The 19,260-nt window shown below is 41.5% G+C and overlaps 1 protein-coding gene across 12 annotated transcripts in view; it reads left to right on the forward strand.

The window, feature by feature from the left end:
* Window positions 1-19,260, forward strand: part of SUPT3H (SPT3 homolog, SAGA and STAGA complex component) — a 524,342-nt gene that overhangs the window by 244,500 nt on the left and 260,582 nt on the right. For 11 of the 12 annotated variants that reach the window (XR_007774028.1, XR_007774029.1, XM_050950866.1 and 8 more), the window contains one exon: window positions 11,430-11,514. The exons of the other annotated variant lie outside the window; for it this stretch is intronic. Coding sequence is in view for 9 of the 11 variants with exons in the window: in XM_050950866.1 (XP_050806823.1) it covers window positions 11,430-11,514 (85 nt within the window). In the remaining 2 variants the exon portion in view is untranslated. The remainder of the gene's footprint in view (window positions 1-11,429; window positions 11,515-19,260) is intronic. 12 annotated transcript variants of the gene reach the window in all.

A 19,260-nucleotide genomic window follows, 5' to 3' on the forward strand; every position in this document is an offset into this window, starting at 1 on the left:
TTTTAACCTGAACAGTTAAAGTTTAGCAAGCTATAAGCAATTGCAAATGGGCTCAAAATGGAACACCAGCTCTGCTATAATTGGTGTGTGTGTGTGTGTGTAAAATATTTATATATACGTAGTATATGTTACGGACATATTGGTAGCAACTTTACAGGTATAGCTGAACTACGATTTGCACTTAAAGCAAGATTAAAATTGCTTTGTTTCACACTTGTTTGAATTTTATTTCCTCGTCCTGGTCTTCATTGGTACTCTGTGCAGATGCAAAGCATAGGATGGAGGCCCAAATTTGTCACAATAATGTTTTACAGGACAATTTTCTGTTTAATATTTCATTAAGTATTGACTAACTTTGGTAATGTTGATATTAAAAATGAATGTAGTAGGGAGAGGAAGGAAGGATAGCTCAGTGGTTTGGACATTGGCCTGCTAAACCCAGGGTTGTGAATTCAGTCCTTGAGGGGGCCACTTAGGGATCTGGGGCAAACTCAGTACTTGGTCCTGCTAGTGAAGGCAGGAGGCTGGACTCAGTGACCTTTGCGAGTCCCTTCCAGGTCTATGAGTTAGGTATATCTCATATATTATATTTTATTATATCATATCATAAATAGAGGAGGATGGTATTCAGGGAGAACTTGAGGGGTGGAAAATGTTGTGGTGGGAAGCAGATATATATAAGGAAAACATGGGCAGGGATAGGTCTATAGAGGTTGGGGGGAATATTAAGTGCAGCTCTGTACTGGGATCAGCTGTGGACGTAGGGGGTTTTGGGGTGTCAAGGGAGATGGGGCTCTGAAGATTGGCATATCAAGGAAAAAGTACATTAACACTGATGTCTATCCATATGAATAAATATAACCATTGATATATACACCTCTACCCCGATATAACACTGTCCTCAGGAGCCAAAAAATCCTGCCGCGTTATAGGTGAAACCGCATTATATCGAATTTGCTGTAATCCGCCGGAGTGAGCAGCCCTGCCCCCCTGGAGTGCTGTTTTACCGCATTATATCTGTATTCATGTTAAATCGGGTCGCGTTATATTGGGGTAGAGGTGTACTTACTAAAACTTGGGAAATTCCTACACAAAACTTTAACTTTGAATTAAAGCGGCTAGACTGCATAGTCTGAAAAGCCAGCATGCGGTTTTATCTCCAACTATATCTATAGTGTACCATTATATCAATGCAGTTTTCAACTCTGTAACTCCTACGTTAAAATCTCTATAGATTTTGAATAGTTACTTTTAACATGTGTGATACGGCATGGCCAGAGGGCAGCAGGAGAGGGTTAGAAGGGAGCCTTATTCCCTGTAGAGGGAAGAAAGTATGCTATAGATTAATTAAAGCACCTGAAGCCAATTAGAGCACCTGAAGCCAGTCACCTGATTAAAAACCTCCTGCTTCAATCAGACAAGTGGAGGTGTTGGAGCAGAGAGCAGTTTGGAGGAGCTGGAGCAGAGTGGATTGGTATTGGAGCAGAGAACAGTTTGGAGGGAAGCAGAGGAAACTTTGGAGAACTGCTGCAGTGGGCTAAGACCACCAAGACTGTAGGTAAAGGAACACCTGGCTTGTGCAGAGGGAGGGCAGAAAGCCTCCACAAGCTGAAGGGCAGGAGAGGGAAATAGCCCAGGGGAAGTAACCACTAGTTCAAGTGGTTTACTGCTATCCCTAGGGCCCCTGGGCTGGGACCCGGAGTAGAGGGAGGGCCCGGGTCCCTCCCTCTCCACTCCCTTCCTCTAGGACACTAGTGGGGCAGTTAATATCCCAGTTCAGGGGTAAGAAACGGCACCCTGACCTCCCCCCCAGAAGAGAAAGTGCAAGACCCATCATAGTAGTGCTAGCTATTTGCCACACATGGATTATGCACATTTCTTAAACACTACAGAAACATGTACCTCATAACCACCCTTTGTAATCTGACACTGTCTCACTTACTTTCACCATCTCTATATACAGTACCATGTGCAGTGTAACTTTTGAAAGCTGTGTCAACCCTATGCTGATCAACAGAACACATAACCAAGATTCATGGAGCAGGTTGAGTGTTCAGGATGAAGGGGAAGATACATAGCTTGTGAGTGGTGGAAATGACCTGATAAGTAAAGTGTTGCTATCTACTGACTAACCTGACGGGATAGTCCTTGTTTTTTTTCTAGTTAACATTGGTGGAATATGCAGGTTTGTTACTATAACTTAAAGTTAACACAGAGAGAGAGAGAGTATATTGAAACTGTCCCTTTGTCTCAAACTAAAGAATTGAAAATTCAGAAAGCCAGCATTTATTTTGAAATGCATTCCCCCTTTACTGAGTAAAACATCCAACAATCATACTATGAATGCCTACAGCAACAACACTCTTGACATATCCATTTCCTCTTTATGAGACAGTGTGATGTCTGTCTGGAAAATACAGTTATATGTGGGTGCATAAATAAATAAAATTCCTTAACCTAAAAGTTGTGTGCCTTTTCCTTTCCCCTTTCCCAGTTCGTTGGAAGGAGAATAACTGATCTGACCATCTCTCTCAACCCTTCTCTTCCTCTGAATCCATGTGTGTCATCTCATTGGCACTTTCTTTTATTTATTCTTTTTTCTGTCTCTCTCTTCTTCTGTTGATGGTGCATAGATTTCCCGATACACCATCTCTTTTCCTGTGTGTGTCTCCCTTAATCTCCATCTGTCACCATCTCTCACTCTTTTTCTTTGCCCTATCAATTTTCCCCACAAGTTTGGGTCCAATCTCTCTCTCTGCATTACTGCAGCACTAGAGAGGGTAGACTGAGGGGTCCAGTTTCCCCAGTGAATTCAGAGCTGAGTCCCAACTCTTCTTTCCTTCCCTTCTATGCAGCTCTAATCATTTCTCCCCATCACCTCACCTACACACGCACACACACCACAGCAAACAACAACATATGTAGTGCATGCATGCTTGCCACACCGTCTCTTCCTTGGAGCAGGAAGGTGGTGGGGAGGGCTTTTTCAAGCTTGCCAGCTGGTCTCTCTTTTTTTACTTGCGAATGCAAAACAGAGAAAACGAAGAGAATACTTTTGGTTTTAGTGTCTGAGACTTCGGGACAGTAACACTCTTCACCGCTCTGATCACTGCTGTAGCCAGGACAGCAGCAGACACTTCCATTACAGTCCAGGAAGAAACCTGAGGTTTTCCAACTTCTCATGCACCATGTGGTAAGTAAAATTGAGGGGCAGAGGGGAATAAATTTTCACGGCTCTTTAGATCTCTCCCTGCCTCCCATAAACCATGAAACTAAATTACTTCATAATATTGTTCAGTTAGATGTGTAGAAGCTTTTATCTTTTTCTTTAGCTGGTTGCTGATTCTGTACTGCTGGAGTTTTGGGACTTGCAGTGCTAAGTTCCAGAAAACATTATGGATTTTCCTGGGCAGAGTGCTTAAAAGCGAATCTCCTTGTTGCAGGAGAGTACCTTAAGGCTCTAATGCAGGGATCGACAACCTTTGGCATGTGGCCCGCCAGGGTAAGCACTGGCCGCGGTTCACCGTCCCAGGCCAATGGGGGTGGCGGGAAGTGGCGTGGGCCAAGGAATGTGCTAGCCGCCGATTCCCGCCTGGAAGGGCAAACCGCAGCCAGTGGGAGCCACAGTCAGCTGAACCTGTGAATGCGGCAGATAAAGAAACCGGCCGGGCTCTAATGCTTGGTTCATTTTGGGTGAAATTTACACATATGTCACAACGTTCAAGTTTTGAGAATTAGTGTGCTGAGCTTTCCACATGCACTGGTACCAAACAGCTGCCAGAGAATAGACAGGTCATTTACCATGTATTGCTGTAATATAGGGTGAAATGGCATAGTCCATACTAACTATAATTTAATATTCGATTTTTCTGTCTTATTACATAGCATCTTTGGCTATTCTCAGCCTGAAGTCTTCCTTATAATCGTAAATTAACCTCTTCGTAGTGAGTGCTTCATCTTTAGTTTATTTGAACTTGATTATACTCTATTCAGGTTGGTTCCGAAGGTGGTTGATCAGTTGTCTAGAGTATGTGCCATGCTATAATGCCCAATTTTCCTTTTTGAAATTCAGAGACATTTCTGTAGCTTATTAACTATTCATCTATGTAGCAGCAACGCTATTTCAGCCTACTCCCCTCTGTAAATCTTCTCTGGCATCTATAAAAAGTAGTACCCAAATGTGTTTTTTTCTTTTCGCTCTGTGTAAGGCTACTTTGTGATTTTGCTTGCCTGCACCCCAGTTGTTTTCCATGTATCCAAACTAGTTGATGGTTTTCCCTTTCTGACTTGCTACATGCTGAACAGAATTTCAGCACATGCAGACTCTTTCCCGTGCCAGATGTACTCTTTGCATCTGCTCCCTCTCCTTCTGTTTTTTGTCAGTAACAAAGGACCATATGAACATAAGAACGGCCATACTGGGTCAGACCAAAGGTCCATCTAGCCCAGTGTCCTGTCTTCCAATAGTGACCAATGCCAAATGCCCCAGAGGGAATGAACAGAACAGATAATCATCAAGTGATCCATTCCATGTTGCCCATTCCCAGCTTCTGGCAGACATAGGCTAGGGACACCATCCCTGCCCATCCTGGCTAATAGCCATTGATGGACCTATCCTTCATGAATTTATCTAGTTCTTTTTTGAACCTTGTTATAGTCTTGGCCTTCACAACATCCTCTGGCAAGGAATTCCACAGGTTGTCTGTGCATTGTGTGGGGCAGGGGGTTGAGGTGTGGGAGAAGCCCAGGACTCTGGGTGCAGGCTTTGGGGTGGGGCCAGGGATGAGGCTTTGGGGTGGGCTTAGGGCTGTGATGGAGTTGGCGTGCAGGAGGGGATCATGGCTCTGGGCTGGTGATGCAGGCTCTGTGATGGGGCCAGGGATGAGAGGTTTGGGGTGCAGGAGGGGGCTCTGGGTTTTGGGGGGCTCAGGGCTAGGGCAAGGGATTGGGGCACAGGGTTGAGGCACAGGCTTACCTTGGTCAGCTCCCGGTCAGCAGCATAGTGGGGGTACAGAGGCAGGCTTCCTGCCTGTCCTGGCACGACGTACTGTGCAACGCCCCGGACGCGGCCAGCAGCAGGCGCTCCTATGAGGAGACATGCAAGCGGCTCTGCGCGGCTCTTGCCTGCAGGCACTGCTGCCCCAACTCCCGGCCAGCGAGAGTGTGGAGCCAGTGCTTGGGGTGGGGGCAGCATGTGGAGCCGGACTTGCTGCTGGCTGCTTCCGGGGTGCAGCATGGTGTTGGAACAGGTAAAGACTAGCCTGCCTTAGCCGGGCATCACCGCTGATGGGAATTTGAACGGACTGGTCGGCAGTGCTGACCAAAGCCGCTGTGATCCAGTCCCTTCCACGGACTCTCTCTCCGAAAATGGTTTAATCTTTAACCAGGTAGAGTGTTTTTGTAAGTGCTGTCTACTGCACCATTAAAAAAAAATAGCCCATAGGAAATGAAACACACAAAGTGATATTAAACAAAGTCTGATTTCAACCCCAGAAGCAATGACAGAGTTATTTTCTACCCATCAGCTAGCCTGTAGTTTGGTGAACCCTCCCCCCTTTCAGGTTTTAGTTTACTGCTTGTTCAAATACAACAGCATAAATGAAGAAAGGAATCAAAGCCTTAACTTCTCAGTGTTCATGTATTTGTCAGTTTAATGTCAGAAGCATAACATTACCCCAGGAAAAAGGAAGGCGCATTCCTGTTTGACATAGAAAAGATTGTTATTAATCAAACAGAATCAAGAGGATAATAGGGTAAAGGACAAACTGTATAACTATATAACTATATAAGGGACAACTATATAAACTATATAAAATATCATGAGCATTTATTCAGGTTTCATGTGTTTTTTTAGTAGCTTGAAAATCCACTGTACATTTCAGAGAAAGAGGAAGCGACTGTGGGTAAATATGGTGGTTTTTACTTCTTTTTGCAGAAACCATCATGCCAATATCTAGCTTTCTGTGTGTGGGGAAAGAAGTTGGCAACAGTAGCGTGGGAAAAACTGAATAGAAACTGAGATACAAATAACTTTCAAAGATTAAAAGAAAAAGAGAGCAAGAGAGTGTGTGTGTGCAGTGGTGAATCTGCTTTTACATAAATCTAGTTAATGGTCAAATATGGAATTCTAGCCATCAAATTTGATGTATTCTTTTGGAAATCTGAATGGAGGAAAAAAGATTTGGGGCAAAATTCACCTCTTAGATCTGTGTACTGGAACTTCTCTGCTATTTCTTCACTGCATATGTGTGGAGCTGTCAGTTACATCAGTGGGAGATCTATGCATGCAGGATAGCACAGTATCTCACTGGAGAGCCAATGCCCTAATCAGCAGAATTTTGCCCTCAGTTTTTTGTTTTCAGAAAAATTGTCTATTTATTAATATATTTATATAATATATTCATTGTTTAATATTAATATAGACCATGGTTTGTTGCATCCAAATTTTTAATATGTTAGTAGCCAGCCATTTACTTGCACTGTTCCAAATTTGGTTTTACATCTTTTAAGTCTTAGGAACAAAGGCAAATAATTTTAAAATACCAGTATAAAATAATCATCAATGTGTTCTGGTCATGACGGTGCTGAATCCTTTTAGTTTAGGTACAGCATAGGCTAGTTAGGGCATATGTAAAAGATTTGGATATTTGTGAAGAATTTATGCTTTTGTGCTTGCAGGGGGAATAGCTCAGTGGTTTGAGCATGGGCCTGCTATAAACCCAAGGTTGTGAGTTCAATTCTCAAGGGGGTCATTTAGAGATCTGGGGCAAAAATCTGTCTGGCGATTGGCCCTGCTATGAGCAGAGGGTTGGCCAGATGACCTTCTGAGGTCCCTTCCAACCCTGATATTCTATGATATGTGTACATGTTTGTTACATACTGTATTTAATCATTTTAATAAAAACATTGATAGAATTACTGATTCATTTATTAATCCTAATATGTATAAGTAAATAGATTTAGGTTTGTGGATTACTTACTGTGTGTCATGCCAGAGAACAATATGAACATGAGTGATTTATTTTTATATACAGTGTCTACACGGTATCCAAATATTTATATTTAAATTAAACATTAAACAGGACAGTAACCTGTTCCGTAACTGACATTCTTCGAGATGTGTTGCTCATGTCTATTCCACATCCCATCCTCCTTCCCCACTCTCGGGGTTGGTCTGGCAAGAGGGAACTGAGGGTAGGGGGAGCACATGACTCCCCTTATAGTGCGCCATAGCGGCACCACTCCAGGGGTCACGGCAGCGCTCCCTCTACGGGTGGTGCTGAGGGAAAAACTTCCATCACTGGTGCATGTGGTAAGCACGCACACCTACTGTGGAACAGACATGAGCAACACATCTCGAACGCCAGTCAGCAGCTGAAAACCAGATCCTGAAAAAAATGGGAATTGAAAGTAAAGCTGCTCCTCATGGAGGGAGCTCTTCAACCTGTGACTGACCCATGCCCAGAGTCTCCCAGGCGACATCAGTCTTCTCTGCAGCCTTCTACTCCAAGGCTGGTGAACTGAGAGAGAAATCCTCGGATTCTCCACATAAGACCAAAAAGAGAGCTGTCAGCCCCAAACTAGCCAGAGGAAATTTCTGGCATATTCAGTCTCCCTATGGCACTGAAGGTGCCTAAGCATGGTAGGCACAGACTGCGTGGGTCTGATGCGACAGATACTGCTGGTAGGCCTAATGACCCTATGGACATAGGCACTGAAGCAGCAGTACCACTGGTCAGGGACAGAAGTGGAGACCAGATCTCCTCAAGGCAGATGGCAGCAGTACAGACATTCTCATCACTAATGACTGTGAACAACCATCAGCGGACCGCTCTGTGAAGCCAAAGTCTCCAGCTCCCTTGGTACCACTGACTCAATATTGGCAATCTCTGAGGGTAACGTCTACTGCGACACCACAGGAATTTAGATTCTCATGGTGTCTGAGGTACCAGAGCCTCTTCTAATCAGTACTGGGGCCTTGGTACCAGACACATCTTAAGCCCAAGAATCACCACCAGCACCGATCTTGAACCTCTGCTCTCTGTATTGGCTCCACCATTTTCCAATGGAGAGTCAGATAGTGACCAGGAAGGGGTCCTCTTACATTACTCTCATCGTGCTTCCTCTTGCTATCAATCCAGGACTGCCCAGTTATACCCTCGTTCTGGACAACCCCAGTGGTATGACCAGTCAGGGGATCAACCACCCATGCTTTTTCCACTGCCCACTGGTCCTATTGGGATCCGTGGGCAGCCTGTAGGTACCATGCCTCCTGGGCATCTAGTGTGACCCACTCAGAGACTGCGAGGCATTCTCCCTCAGCCACCATCTCTGGAGCCTAAGAACCTCCTGAGGAGATCTTGGAGGAGCCAGGAGGTCAGACTAGAGGAAAGGGTTATACCACTTACTAACATCTCTTCTTCCTCTTCAGATAAGGCAGTAATGCCCCCTCCACGGTCTATGGCAGTTGATTTTAAAATCTTCTGAGACCTGACTAAGGATGGCAGATACCTTATAAGTATCTCTTGAGAATGTTAAGACACTCACCATACACTTCTGGATATCCTACATACATCCTCCTCCTCCTCCAGGATAGCCCTCCTCATCAACAAGGCGCTTTTGGATCCGGCTAAGTTAATATGGCCAACACCAGCACTGGCCACACCAACATGCAAACAGGCTAATAAAAAAATATTATGCATCTCCTAAGAATGCGGAATTTCTTTTTTTGCACCCTCCGCCTAAATCAATTGTAATAGATGCAGTATTATCCATAAAAAGTCTCAACTCTGAAGCCCCAACCTCTCATTAGGGATACTGCTCGGGAGTTTCCTACAGTGGAGCACCCATAGGGACACTATTCAAAGAAGAAGAGGAAGTTACTCACCTTGTGCAGTAATGATGGTTCTTTGAGAGGTGCTCCACAACCTGCCCTACTTCCCTCTGCTTTGGAGTTTTTGATAGGGACTCTGAGGTAGAGAAGGAACTGAGAGTGGTTCGCACATGCAATGCTATTTAGCCTCGAGAGAGGGCATGGGGCGGGGAGAGGGCATGGTAGGGTTGAATGGACACTGCTATCAAGATCTATCTGAAGTGCAGGGATCCACATACACCTACAGTGAAGCACACATAGGGACACACATCTCGAAGAACTATCGTTACTGCACAAGATGCGTAACTTCCTCTTCTACCACTTTGACTCTCCTCACAGTGAATAGTATCTCCCTTTACTTTGTTTCTTATGGACCAAATTCTGCCTCCCTTGCTCACACTGAGTTTCTGCAATAGGGGTATTTGAGGGAGATTAGAAAATGTGCCAAGTCTTCTTTCATATCTGCAATGATATATTATTGAAATGGCTTCTTTGTTTTGACATACATTTGGTATGATGAAGTTTTGACTGATCCAAGCAACCACCACCCTGTTGGAAGCACATTGGGATGAAAAGATTTAACTTTCTAAAATAATCTAATCAAAGGTTGGATAGAGAGGGAGCCAAAAGTAAAGGCTGAGATAACCAACAAGACTTTCAGAATGATGAGTGCCCATGACTTCTGGGTTTTCCTGAGAATCCTGGTGCTAAAATCATTGTTCTTTACAAGTTCTCATGATTATTTTGGATGCTTGTAGTGTGCTTGTCAGATGTTACAACTACTCTGTTTTGTTTGAACCAAGAAGTACTTAATAAAGTTTTCTTGTAGATGCAGAGATTCTGTTGCCAGGTAGTAGTAGGCTATGGTATTGCACTTCATGCCAGGGAAGAAATTTCCATGTCTTATTTTTATGTGGAAGGAGGAATTGAGGCCAGGGAAAAGTTCTTTAGTAAGTTCCTTCTCACTCTTCAGCTCTTAAACATATGGGATCTGTATGTAAAGTAGGCAAGGGCTGAGTATTGCTGCTTATTTTATAGCTGCACATTTCATCATGTAATGTGGCTGATGTGTTAAAAAATTGTTTCTAAGTTATGTGTGTATCATGTAGTCATGCAGTGAAGCTGCTGTTTTGTGTGGGAAGTTTTGTTGCAGTTTTAATGTAAGCATGAAATAGTAAGCAGAGTCCCATGATCAGAATCCTGGATGCTTCAGTTCTGCCTGAGCGTGGCTTGGACTTCCAACCTCAGGGTGTTGGGAGAACAGAAGAGATGTTAGTCACTTTTTAAAAATAAATAGGATCCTACTTGCCTTACATAATCGGGTAAAAATTGGCTAGCTTTATGATCAATTTCCCCCCTTTTAGTCCACATGTTCTCTGATTTCCCCTGTTTTTTCTTTGAATCAGCGTTCTCAGGATTAAGAAGGCTTTTGGTGGTCTAGCCTGTGATTTGCAGATGATGCTATTAAGAGTAAGCTTAGTTTGGTATTAGACTGAGGAGATCTACAATGTTTGGCCCTGAACTGGCATTTATTACAGATACTTGATTCAGAGAGAGATTTGGACTCATCCTAGTAACTGGATACTCTTATTTTATGCCAGATCACATTAGAGATAGGATAGGGGATGCTGCACCTTACTTCAGTTCTTCCAATACATTGAGGTTGTTCCCTTGAAGCAGTTTAATCACGAGTGCTGTGAACAATTTACTTTCTTTACCAAGAAGTTCTGTTGAATCAAAGTTAGGCTGACAACAAATACGTTTGTGCTGTAACGATCTCTTCGGTTTTACCAATATTTCACCTGAATCTTTGATTTCCTATTTGTGTGTCTTTTTCTTTTCAAACCTTCCACCACAACTGCTTCTGTAACTATTCCTGGTCTCGTCAATACTGTGCAATTTGAGGTAGCGTTATGTACAGGGCATTTTAGGGCTGAATTATAAAGGTCATAGAAGAAAATTACTTGACAAGGCATCTGTAATAATTCCTGAAAAATCCTTTCTTTTAATCCTTAACACTTCCTTCTGAAAGCATGTGTTACTTAGCATTTAGCTTTGGAAAAAGAAGACACTAACATAAACATTTAATGTAAATATTTTGATGAGTAAAAACTTAAAAGGCTGTATGTCAATTTGTAAACAGAAGGGGAAATCATATCCTGACTGTTAGACACCATACGATGATGTGGCTGTAGCTGCTTCATAGAAATTAAAAGTGATTAAGACCTATTCAATTAATACCCTTTCTAACATAGGATTGATCTCTACAATACATTTACTACAACTTGGGCTACTGTAGTTTTGTCCCTAGTAGTTGGGCTTTCACGTCTGCTCTTCAGTGGCCATTCCACTCTCTAATATATCTCACTGTGTTAGGATTTGTTCTTCTAATATTCATCCTCCGTGCTCTCTTCCTTAATTTAATCAATTCATCTTCAATTCACCTGAGGTTTAAATATGGGTGATTTTTTTCTTTTTGTTTGGTTTCCTGTAAGGTTTTTGTTTTCATTTTTCTTCTTCCAATTTGGTAGCCTTATGTGAAACATTTTTTTTCCAGGTTTTCCTTAGGGGATGTTCGCAGACCCCTTCATGAAACAGCAGTATTAGTGGAAGATATCATCCACAGGCAGCTGATTAATTTGGTAAGAATATCTTTAGTCTTTTGATTACAACGTGTTCCCTGTGGGTACAACACAATCTTTTCTGTAAGAATATTGAGAATGTTTTACCTCTTATTCTTCAGGCTATATGTTATCATGTAGTGACTATACTTAGAGAAAAGGACCACTCCCTTTAGAATACGTAAACAACATTCCATCCATGATAGTCTAGAGCAGGGGTAGGCAACCTATGGCACGCGTGCCGAAGGTGGCACATGATCTGATTTTCAGTGGCACTCACACTGCCTGGGTACTGGCCGCTGGTCTGGGGGGGCTCTGTGTTTTAATTTAATTTTAAATGACGCTTCTTAAATGTTTTATAACCCTTATTTACTTTTCATACAACAATAGTTTAGTTATATATTATAGACTTATAGAAAGAGACCTTCTAAAAACGTTAAAATGAATTACTGGCACGCAAAACCTTATATTAGAGTGAATAAATGAAGACTCGGCACACCACTTCTGGTCTAGAGAAATCACTGCTGAGAATCGCAAAGGCACTACCTTTGTCCACATGTTCATCATTAAACTTCCAGATATGAAGGATGTGAGATCCAAGTGAGAACCCCTTTCCACCCACCCAGTAGGACTGCTGTGAAGGGAATCCAAGCCTCTGTGCTCTGGATCCCCTGGGGAGCTTTAAGCTTCTGGAGCCTGAACAGCGTCTAACCACTGCCCCAATCTTGGGTCTCTCAGCACAGTCTCGGGATGCAGACCTACTATCTGGCACCCCCTCCCAATGTTGGAACCTGCTGTCCAGCCTCCTAGTCCCTCTAGGCACAGTGCACACCCCTTTCCCAGAACTCCACCCCAAAATTATGAAACTTCTGGTTTACAGTTTAACTTTTTCAGGTGCATGTAGTAGTTGTGATGCATATACACACATACATTTTGTACATTGTTTAACACATTAATGCTCTTTTATCCTTAATCATGTAAAGTACAGGAGAGTACAGTTCATACAAAACAACAAACACTAGATGTATGTCCTTGCCTCAGTTTCCTCACCACTCGAGGGCACTCTTTGGGCTGGCTCTGAGTCTGTTGAGTGATCCAGAGTCCTTGAGACCATCTGGGCTCAGGAAAGTGTGTAGGGCCCACCACCTCATAAGGCTGCTACTTGCTTGTTGACCTCTCCTTCTGGAGCCCCTTACCCACATCCGTGAACTTGCTTTCTCCTGCCCCATTTCCTGTCTAGTTCTCCTGTTCCTGTGTGGCTTTCTTCTGTCTTCTGAGTAACTTTCCATTGTTCCCGCCTTTCCTCTCCCTTCAGCTAAAGTGGATTTTCAAGGCTTGAGCTACTTTTTAGCATAATTTTTTGTCAGGCTTAAGTACCATGATTAACCTTTAGTTCCCATTGTATTTGTCTGGGGTATATGTGCTAAGGCGCTTGTCAGCAGTGATGGATCCATGTACATATAGGCATTTATGATACAGCACTTTCTCATAATACAGTTTTATAATATCAGTCTCATAAATTGCAGAGACATAGCCCTAGTTCATCACACAGGACATATGGTTTGTTTCTGGTTCTATGGTGCTATGTAACTATATGTGTGTAATTCCAGACCCAGCTAAACTGGGGGTAAAACTGGTTGAAATTTTTCAAAGAACAAATTTTCAATTGAAAAATAGCCTTTTCCGTTTCAAAAGTAAAAAGATTTCTCAAACTATTGACATTTTCATTTTTGCGTGATATTTTAAAACAATTATCAAAAACATCAAAATATTTTGACTTTTTTGCTTAGTGAATACTTAATAAAAATTTATAATATTTTCGATTAAAAAAAAACAAACAAACCTGACATTATTAAAAAGGGTGACCAAAAAGTTGTGTAAAACCAAAATGGGCCTGTTTTGAACGCTATGAAATTCAAGCAGCTTTGAAATTTTGATTTTTGTTTGTTAATAAAAAATAAATTCAACCATATCTACTGAGGACTTTATATTGAGAAATTATTGTCTCAAACCAGGAAGAGAACCTCTTGTTCCCTGTATTTTGACACTTGGTATTAATGCAACTCCATAAGACCATCCAAATGACAATTTTAAAATACTATCTAGTTTACATTTTTACAAAACATTTAGGTATATTATTCTACAGTGTATCTCCCAAAATTGTGTAAGCATAGCAGGACATTTTTTAGATGTGTGAACGTGCACCTGAACAATAGTGAACCTCACTATAAATTAATAATTTATGCTTTTTTATAGTTCATTTAAAAAACTTCAATATTGGAATTACAGGATTTCGTCTGAACCGCATCGTAAAGGATAAGATGAAATTTCCAATTTCAGTCTTATACCTACTAAGAAAAATCAGTTTTGTCTTCTTGACCTAACCACCATGTACATAATCATAAGAGTTTTTTTTTTTACAGTTGTCTCCTTAATCATATGTAATTATGGCCACAGCTTTACTCTTCCTTTAGGGGCAATGGAATGAGGATTATTTATTTTATTGCACAATTAATGCTTAGCTGAACTTTGTGTAAAATTTGTGTTTGACAAAAATGTAACCTGTGGCCTTGCCATCTTTTCTTTTGAATAAATAAATAATGCATTCCTTTAGCTGGGTACTTAGTTGATGGCCATGACCCTGGGTTAACCCTGAATGGTGTCTAGGAGCATGTATGATTTCCTGTCAGGAGGAGGAATGGGAATAGACCAGCAGACAAACTGTTTTTCTAACCTCTCACCTTTTGGCCCAAGACAGCACTTTATTTCAAGGGAAGTGAAAGTATCTTTAATAGCTCATTGTTTTGACCTTTGACACCTCCAGGACGGAACTCTTAAATCACGGCCTTTTATATATGCCAGGGTGGGCTTCTGGAAATGATTTTTGCACATTCGTTATCCTATAATAATTCACATTCTTACTGAGCTGTTATTAAATATTCATACTGTCTTCTCATTTTTTAGATAACTATACATATATGAGAGTATTAAAAACACACACAAACTTTGTAATAAATGCTTGTTATAAACTTGAGTGCACAGTGCCTATATTCCAATCATGTTGCTCAAAACACTGTGCTACATTATGCAATTGATTATTTTCGTCCTGAAAACTGAGATATATTTTTGACACATTTGTCTACTATTTCATTTGAGAAGTTGTTTGTGTAGTGATGCAAGGTCAGCATGTTGTTGTATACATCTTTCTTAGTAGGCGTTTCTAGGAAGAGAGAATACTTGATTAAATCCAGATCTGTGCTTCCAAAATAAGTTACCATCTTGATTAGTACTGATGGGTTTACTTTTGATAACTCTGAAATTTATAGTTCTGACTTCCTATTTTTTAAACTTATCCGAACTCTATTAAAGAAGGGGCCAGTTTGGACAGATTTATATGGTAGCTACTTTGAACCATTATATACTTCATGAAGTCTGGCTGCCCTAGGGAAAGACAACACAAAACAAGACAAATCCTTGGAAAGCACACTGCTTTGAGATTAATGCATCATGGTTGCTACCAGAAATAATCTTTTTGGTGTACTGAATAATGCATTCCAAATAGGAGTGGCCAGTTTTTCACCACTCTTATATAATTCAAGCAGGTGCTAAGCTATACTAGGCAGAAAAATATCAGATCAGTATAATAGTACAGTAAATGAAAACTGTGTACATTACTATAACAACACTAGAAAATTAACCATACTAATAATGTTTAAATATATTTCTATATTTTAATTATGATACATTTTTGGATATTTGCAGAACACTCAATAGAAAGCAAAAACAATAAGCAAGGATAGAATGAAAATAGACACGTGGAACTTTGCCTAGGCATATTCTCAATATATCAAAATAATTATATGAAATAAATATTTTAAAGTTCAAAATAATTAATTACATTTTCCCTCCCACAGAGCACAGTAGCAAAGCTTTTATTCCAAAATCAAGTTGAACCAGGGATCTGGAGTACATTTCCAGAGACAAACCTTGCTGAATGAAAGTTTTTGTTCAAATATTTAAAAACTGATTTGTATTTATTTATAAATGATTTAATAATAATTATTAGATTTTATTTATTTATTTGTATTGCAGTAGCACTTAGATGCTCCATTCAAGGCTCTGTTGTACTGGGTGTTGTACGCACACGAATAGAAGCCATTGCTCCAAAGAACTTAAAATCTAAGCTAAAGGAAATTGGTTGCTCCTGGAAAGGTTGTTGCACAGAGATAAAACAGACGTTTTCAGTAGTAGCTACTGTACTCCTAAAAAGGAGATCAAATATCTTACAAAAGACAATAGAAAAGTTAATAATCATAGAATCATTAGGGTTGGAAGAGACCTCAGAAGATCATCTAGTCCAACCCCCTGCTCAAAGCAGGACCAATCCCCAAATGGCCCCCTCAAGGATTGACTCACAACCCTGGGTTTAGCAGGCCAGTGCTCAAACCACTGAGCTATCAGTTCCCCAGTGAAGAAAGACTATTGATGATGATAATTTGCAAAGCTCTTCACAAACATTAAGTGATTAATTAATTTTCAGAAGACTGCTGTAATGTTCTTATTCTGCTTTATAGATAGGGAAAAGGTTTTAACGTTTCCACAGCCATGGAAGGCTTCCATCAGAGCAAACATTAGAACTAGAGAGTTCCTGACTCTCTCTCCCATTTTCAGAACACTACATCACACCTTTTCTGTCTTGATGTGGTGTTATCCGTGCCATGGCTACTGGCTACAATGCAGTTATGTGACTGTATAAATGGCAACATTATTCCCTCTTTTTGCTTTTCAGTAGATGCAGAGACGTGCTCCACGATATAAACCTTTGTATGAAAAAGTCTCTGGCCCGTATAATTGCAAAAATAACTTTAATAATTTGAATCATGTTTAAACTGATGCAATTCTGTCTGCTTGACTCTGCAGATAGCCTGAAACAATAACTTTGAAGAAAGTGTAAACTGCCTTATTCATTTCACTGGGATGTTGAATCCAAAATGTAATGATACATAGGCCCCATTCGTGAAAGTTACTCCATGTGGGTGAACCCGAGAGTCAGCATGGAGCAACTTGCAGGATCAGGAATTCAGACATTAGCACTGATGCTATTTCACCTCTGATAATTTTAGCAGGGACATGAAGATAATGTGCATATTCACTGTTGTTGCGTGTAGTGCTAGATTCTGGGGCAGGTGCAGTGAGGCAAATAGTTATTGATACTGGTTGCAGCAGTGGGAAAAGAGGAATTCAAATCTCATCCCTTCAAATTTAAAGCCCAAAAAGGAGGAGGAAAAAGGAGATGTATTCCTTGCCAAGTAGCAAAAAAGCTCAACAATTTCTTGGATGCCAATAACAGAAATTATCTCACTGGGCTCCTTCCTGGGTGCAGAATGCCCCAGTTGTCTCTGACACTGCCAAAACTCATTTTTCCCTCTGACATCTGTAGTGTGGTTAGATATTACAATTAAAAAATCTGCATTAAATGGAAAATTTGGAAGCAGAGAGAAACAAATTGAATTTAATATCTGTAGTTAATTAACTTAACACAATATTGTAGAGTCTGTGCTTTACTGGATTAGAGAGCAGTAAATAGAAAAGGGCTTGGGGGTGGGGGCTGAAGGAGAACACTGCATATCCTGGTTGCCTGTTGTGTATACATTAGATCAGCAGTTCTCAAATGGTGGGTTGGGACCCCAAAGTGGGTCGCCACTCCATTTTAATGGGGTCACCAGGGCTGGCTTAGACTTGCTGGGACCTGAGCCTGAAACCCAAGTCCCACTGCCTGGGGCTGAATCTGAAGCACAAGGGCTTCAGCCATGGGCTCAGGTTACAGGCCCCTTGCCTGGGGCTGAAGCCCATGGGCTTCAGCTTTGGCCCCCCCTGCCAAGGGCAGTGGGGCTTGTGCGGGCTCAAACTTCAGTCCCCCGTTCTGGGGTCATATAGTAGTTTTTATTGTCAGAAGGGAGTTACGGTTCAGTGAAGTTTGAGAACCCCTGCTCTAGATGCATAGTAGAAGGGGCATTATAAATGATCTGTTTACAGCTTGTTGCAAATAATTATGGTACTAAATGTAATACTTACCAGTGTACCAGTTACAGCAGCAGATTTTGGGAAGCAAAACAGGAAATGCTGGGTAAAGTTCATATAAAGAACTAGAAGCAGTTAAAATGCAGAAGTAATAAGAACAGAAGAACTGAAAGCATTGTGCTGTTAAATATTGTCCACCATCTTGTTCAGTCTGAATGACATACTTCTGCCAGTTAATTCACTAATTTCTGTGCAATGTGTGGTATTTCCCTATGCTTAATGGCTCTATTCTGTCCTCAACTATGCACAAGTGCCTCCCATGACGTCTCAAGACAGAATTTATCCATAAATTCTATTTTATTTGTATTAGTTTCTATATATTGACTAGACTTTTGAAATCTTTAGTAAAGAGATGTGAAATTTTATTTCATGAGAAGCCTGGTCTGCGCATAAGACTGGAAGGCCGAAATCTCAGCTCTGAGGCTGTCTTCCTCTGAATTTGAGCAAGTAATTTTACAATTTACCTGCCCACGTTTCCCAATCTGTAATACAAAGGTTAATGTCTAACTCATTAAGTATCCATTGTGTGGATTTCATATTTTGAAGGTAAAAGTGCTGTTTGTGAGCTAAATATTATTGTTTAGTGTTCTTGTACATCAGAGACACTTAAGACATAGCAATTAAAGATAGCATATGTACAGAAGTGGTTGTCAGTCTCCCTTTCCAACCAGCAAACAATCTGAAGGTCTTGGGTTCCATTTTTGAGGCACAAGATCTCTTCTCGTTTCACTTAAGGGAAGACCCCAATCTGTAAGTCCATTTTTGCTAGTTCAGACAGTGGGTGAAATCCTGATGCCCCCCATAAAAGTGAGTGGGAGTTAAGCTGTTGACTTTAGTGGGAGCATAATTTCATCAAGTTGCAGTGGGGGAGGTTTAGGTTGGATATTAGGAAAAACTTCTTCACTAGGAGGGTGGTGAAGCACTGGAATGGTTTACCTAGGGAGCTGGTGGAATCTCCTTCCTTCAAGGTTTTTAAGGCCTGGCTTGACAAAGCCCTGGCTGCGATGATTTAGTTGGGGATTGGTCCTGCTTTGAGCAAGAGGTTGGACTAGATGACCTCCTGAGGTCCCTTCCAACCCTGATATTCTATGAGTCTATGATCCAGGGGGTGTAAGTTCTCTTGCCATCTGATAGAGAGATGTCCCTGTGGGTGCTCCACTACATGTGTCAGTGAGTCCCTGCACCTTCGCTCCGAGATTTTTACAGCAGTACTCTTACTGGTTGCGCACACGCAGAGCCTGCCCCCCGCCCAGCTCTGAGTGTACCCTAAAGTATGCATACGTTACCAGTCTCCTCAGTTCCTTCTCTACCATTCCCGGCCTGAGATGGAGCTCCGCAGACTTGTTAGACTTTTTCTCTCACTTAGTTTGAATTCCTTCCTAGTTAGTTAGTTTGTTACCAGTAGTACTTACTTACTAATTTTCTATCTTTTGTGGTCCAGAATGCACGGCTATACATGAGGTGCTTCCAAGCTTGATTGGCCATGGTTTATAGACCAAATATGCACACTCTAAACAAGCCTCTATCCATACCTTTCAGAGTCAAAGACTCTCTCCTATGGTGGACAGTTCCCTCCAACCTCTGCTCAGGAGTCCCCTTTCTCCAGGATGCTTCATCCCTCATAATGACTACCAATGCATCCCTCACAGGGTGAGAGGTGCGCACATGTTCCACCACACAGCCTAG

This window comes from Gopherus flavomarginatus, chromosome 4, assembly GCF_025201925.1.
Source record: "Gopherus flavomarginatus isolate rGopFla2 chromosome 4, rGopFla2.mat.asm, whole genome shotgun sequence".
NCBI classification, from domain to species: Eukaryota; Metazoa; Chordata; order Testudines; family Testudinidae; genus Gopherus; species Gopherus flavomarginatus.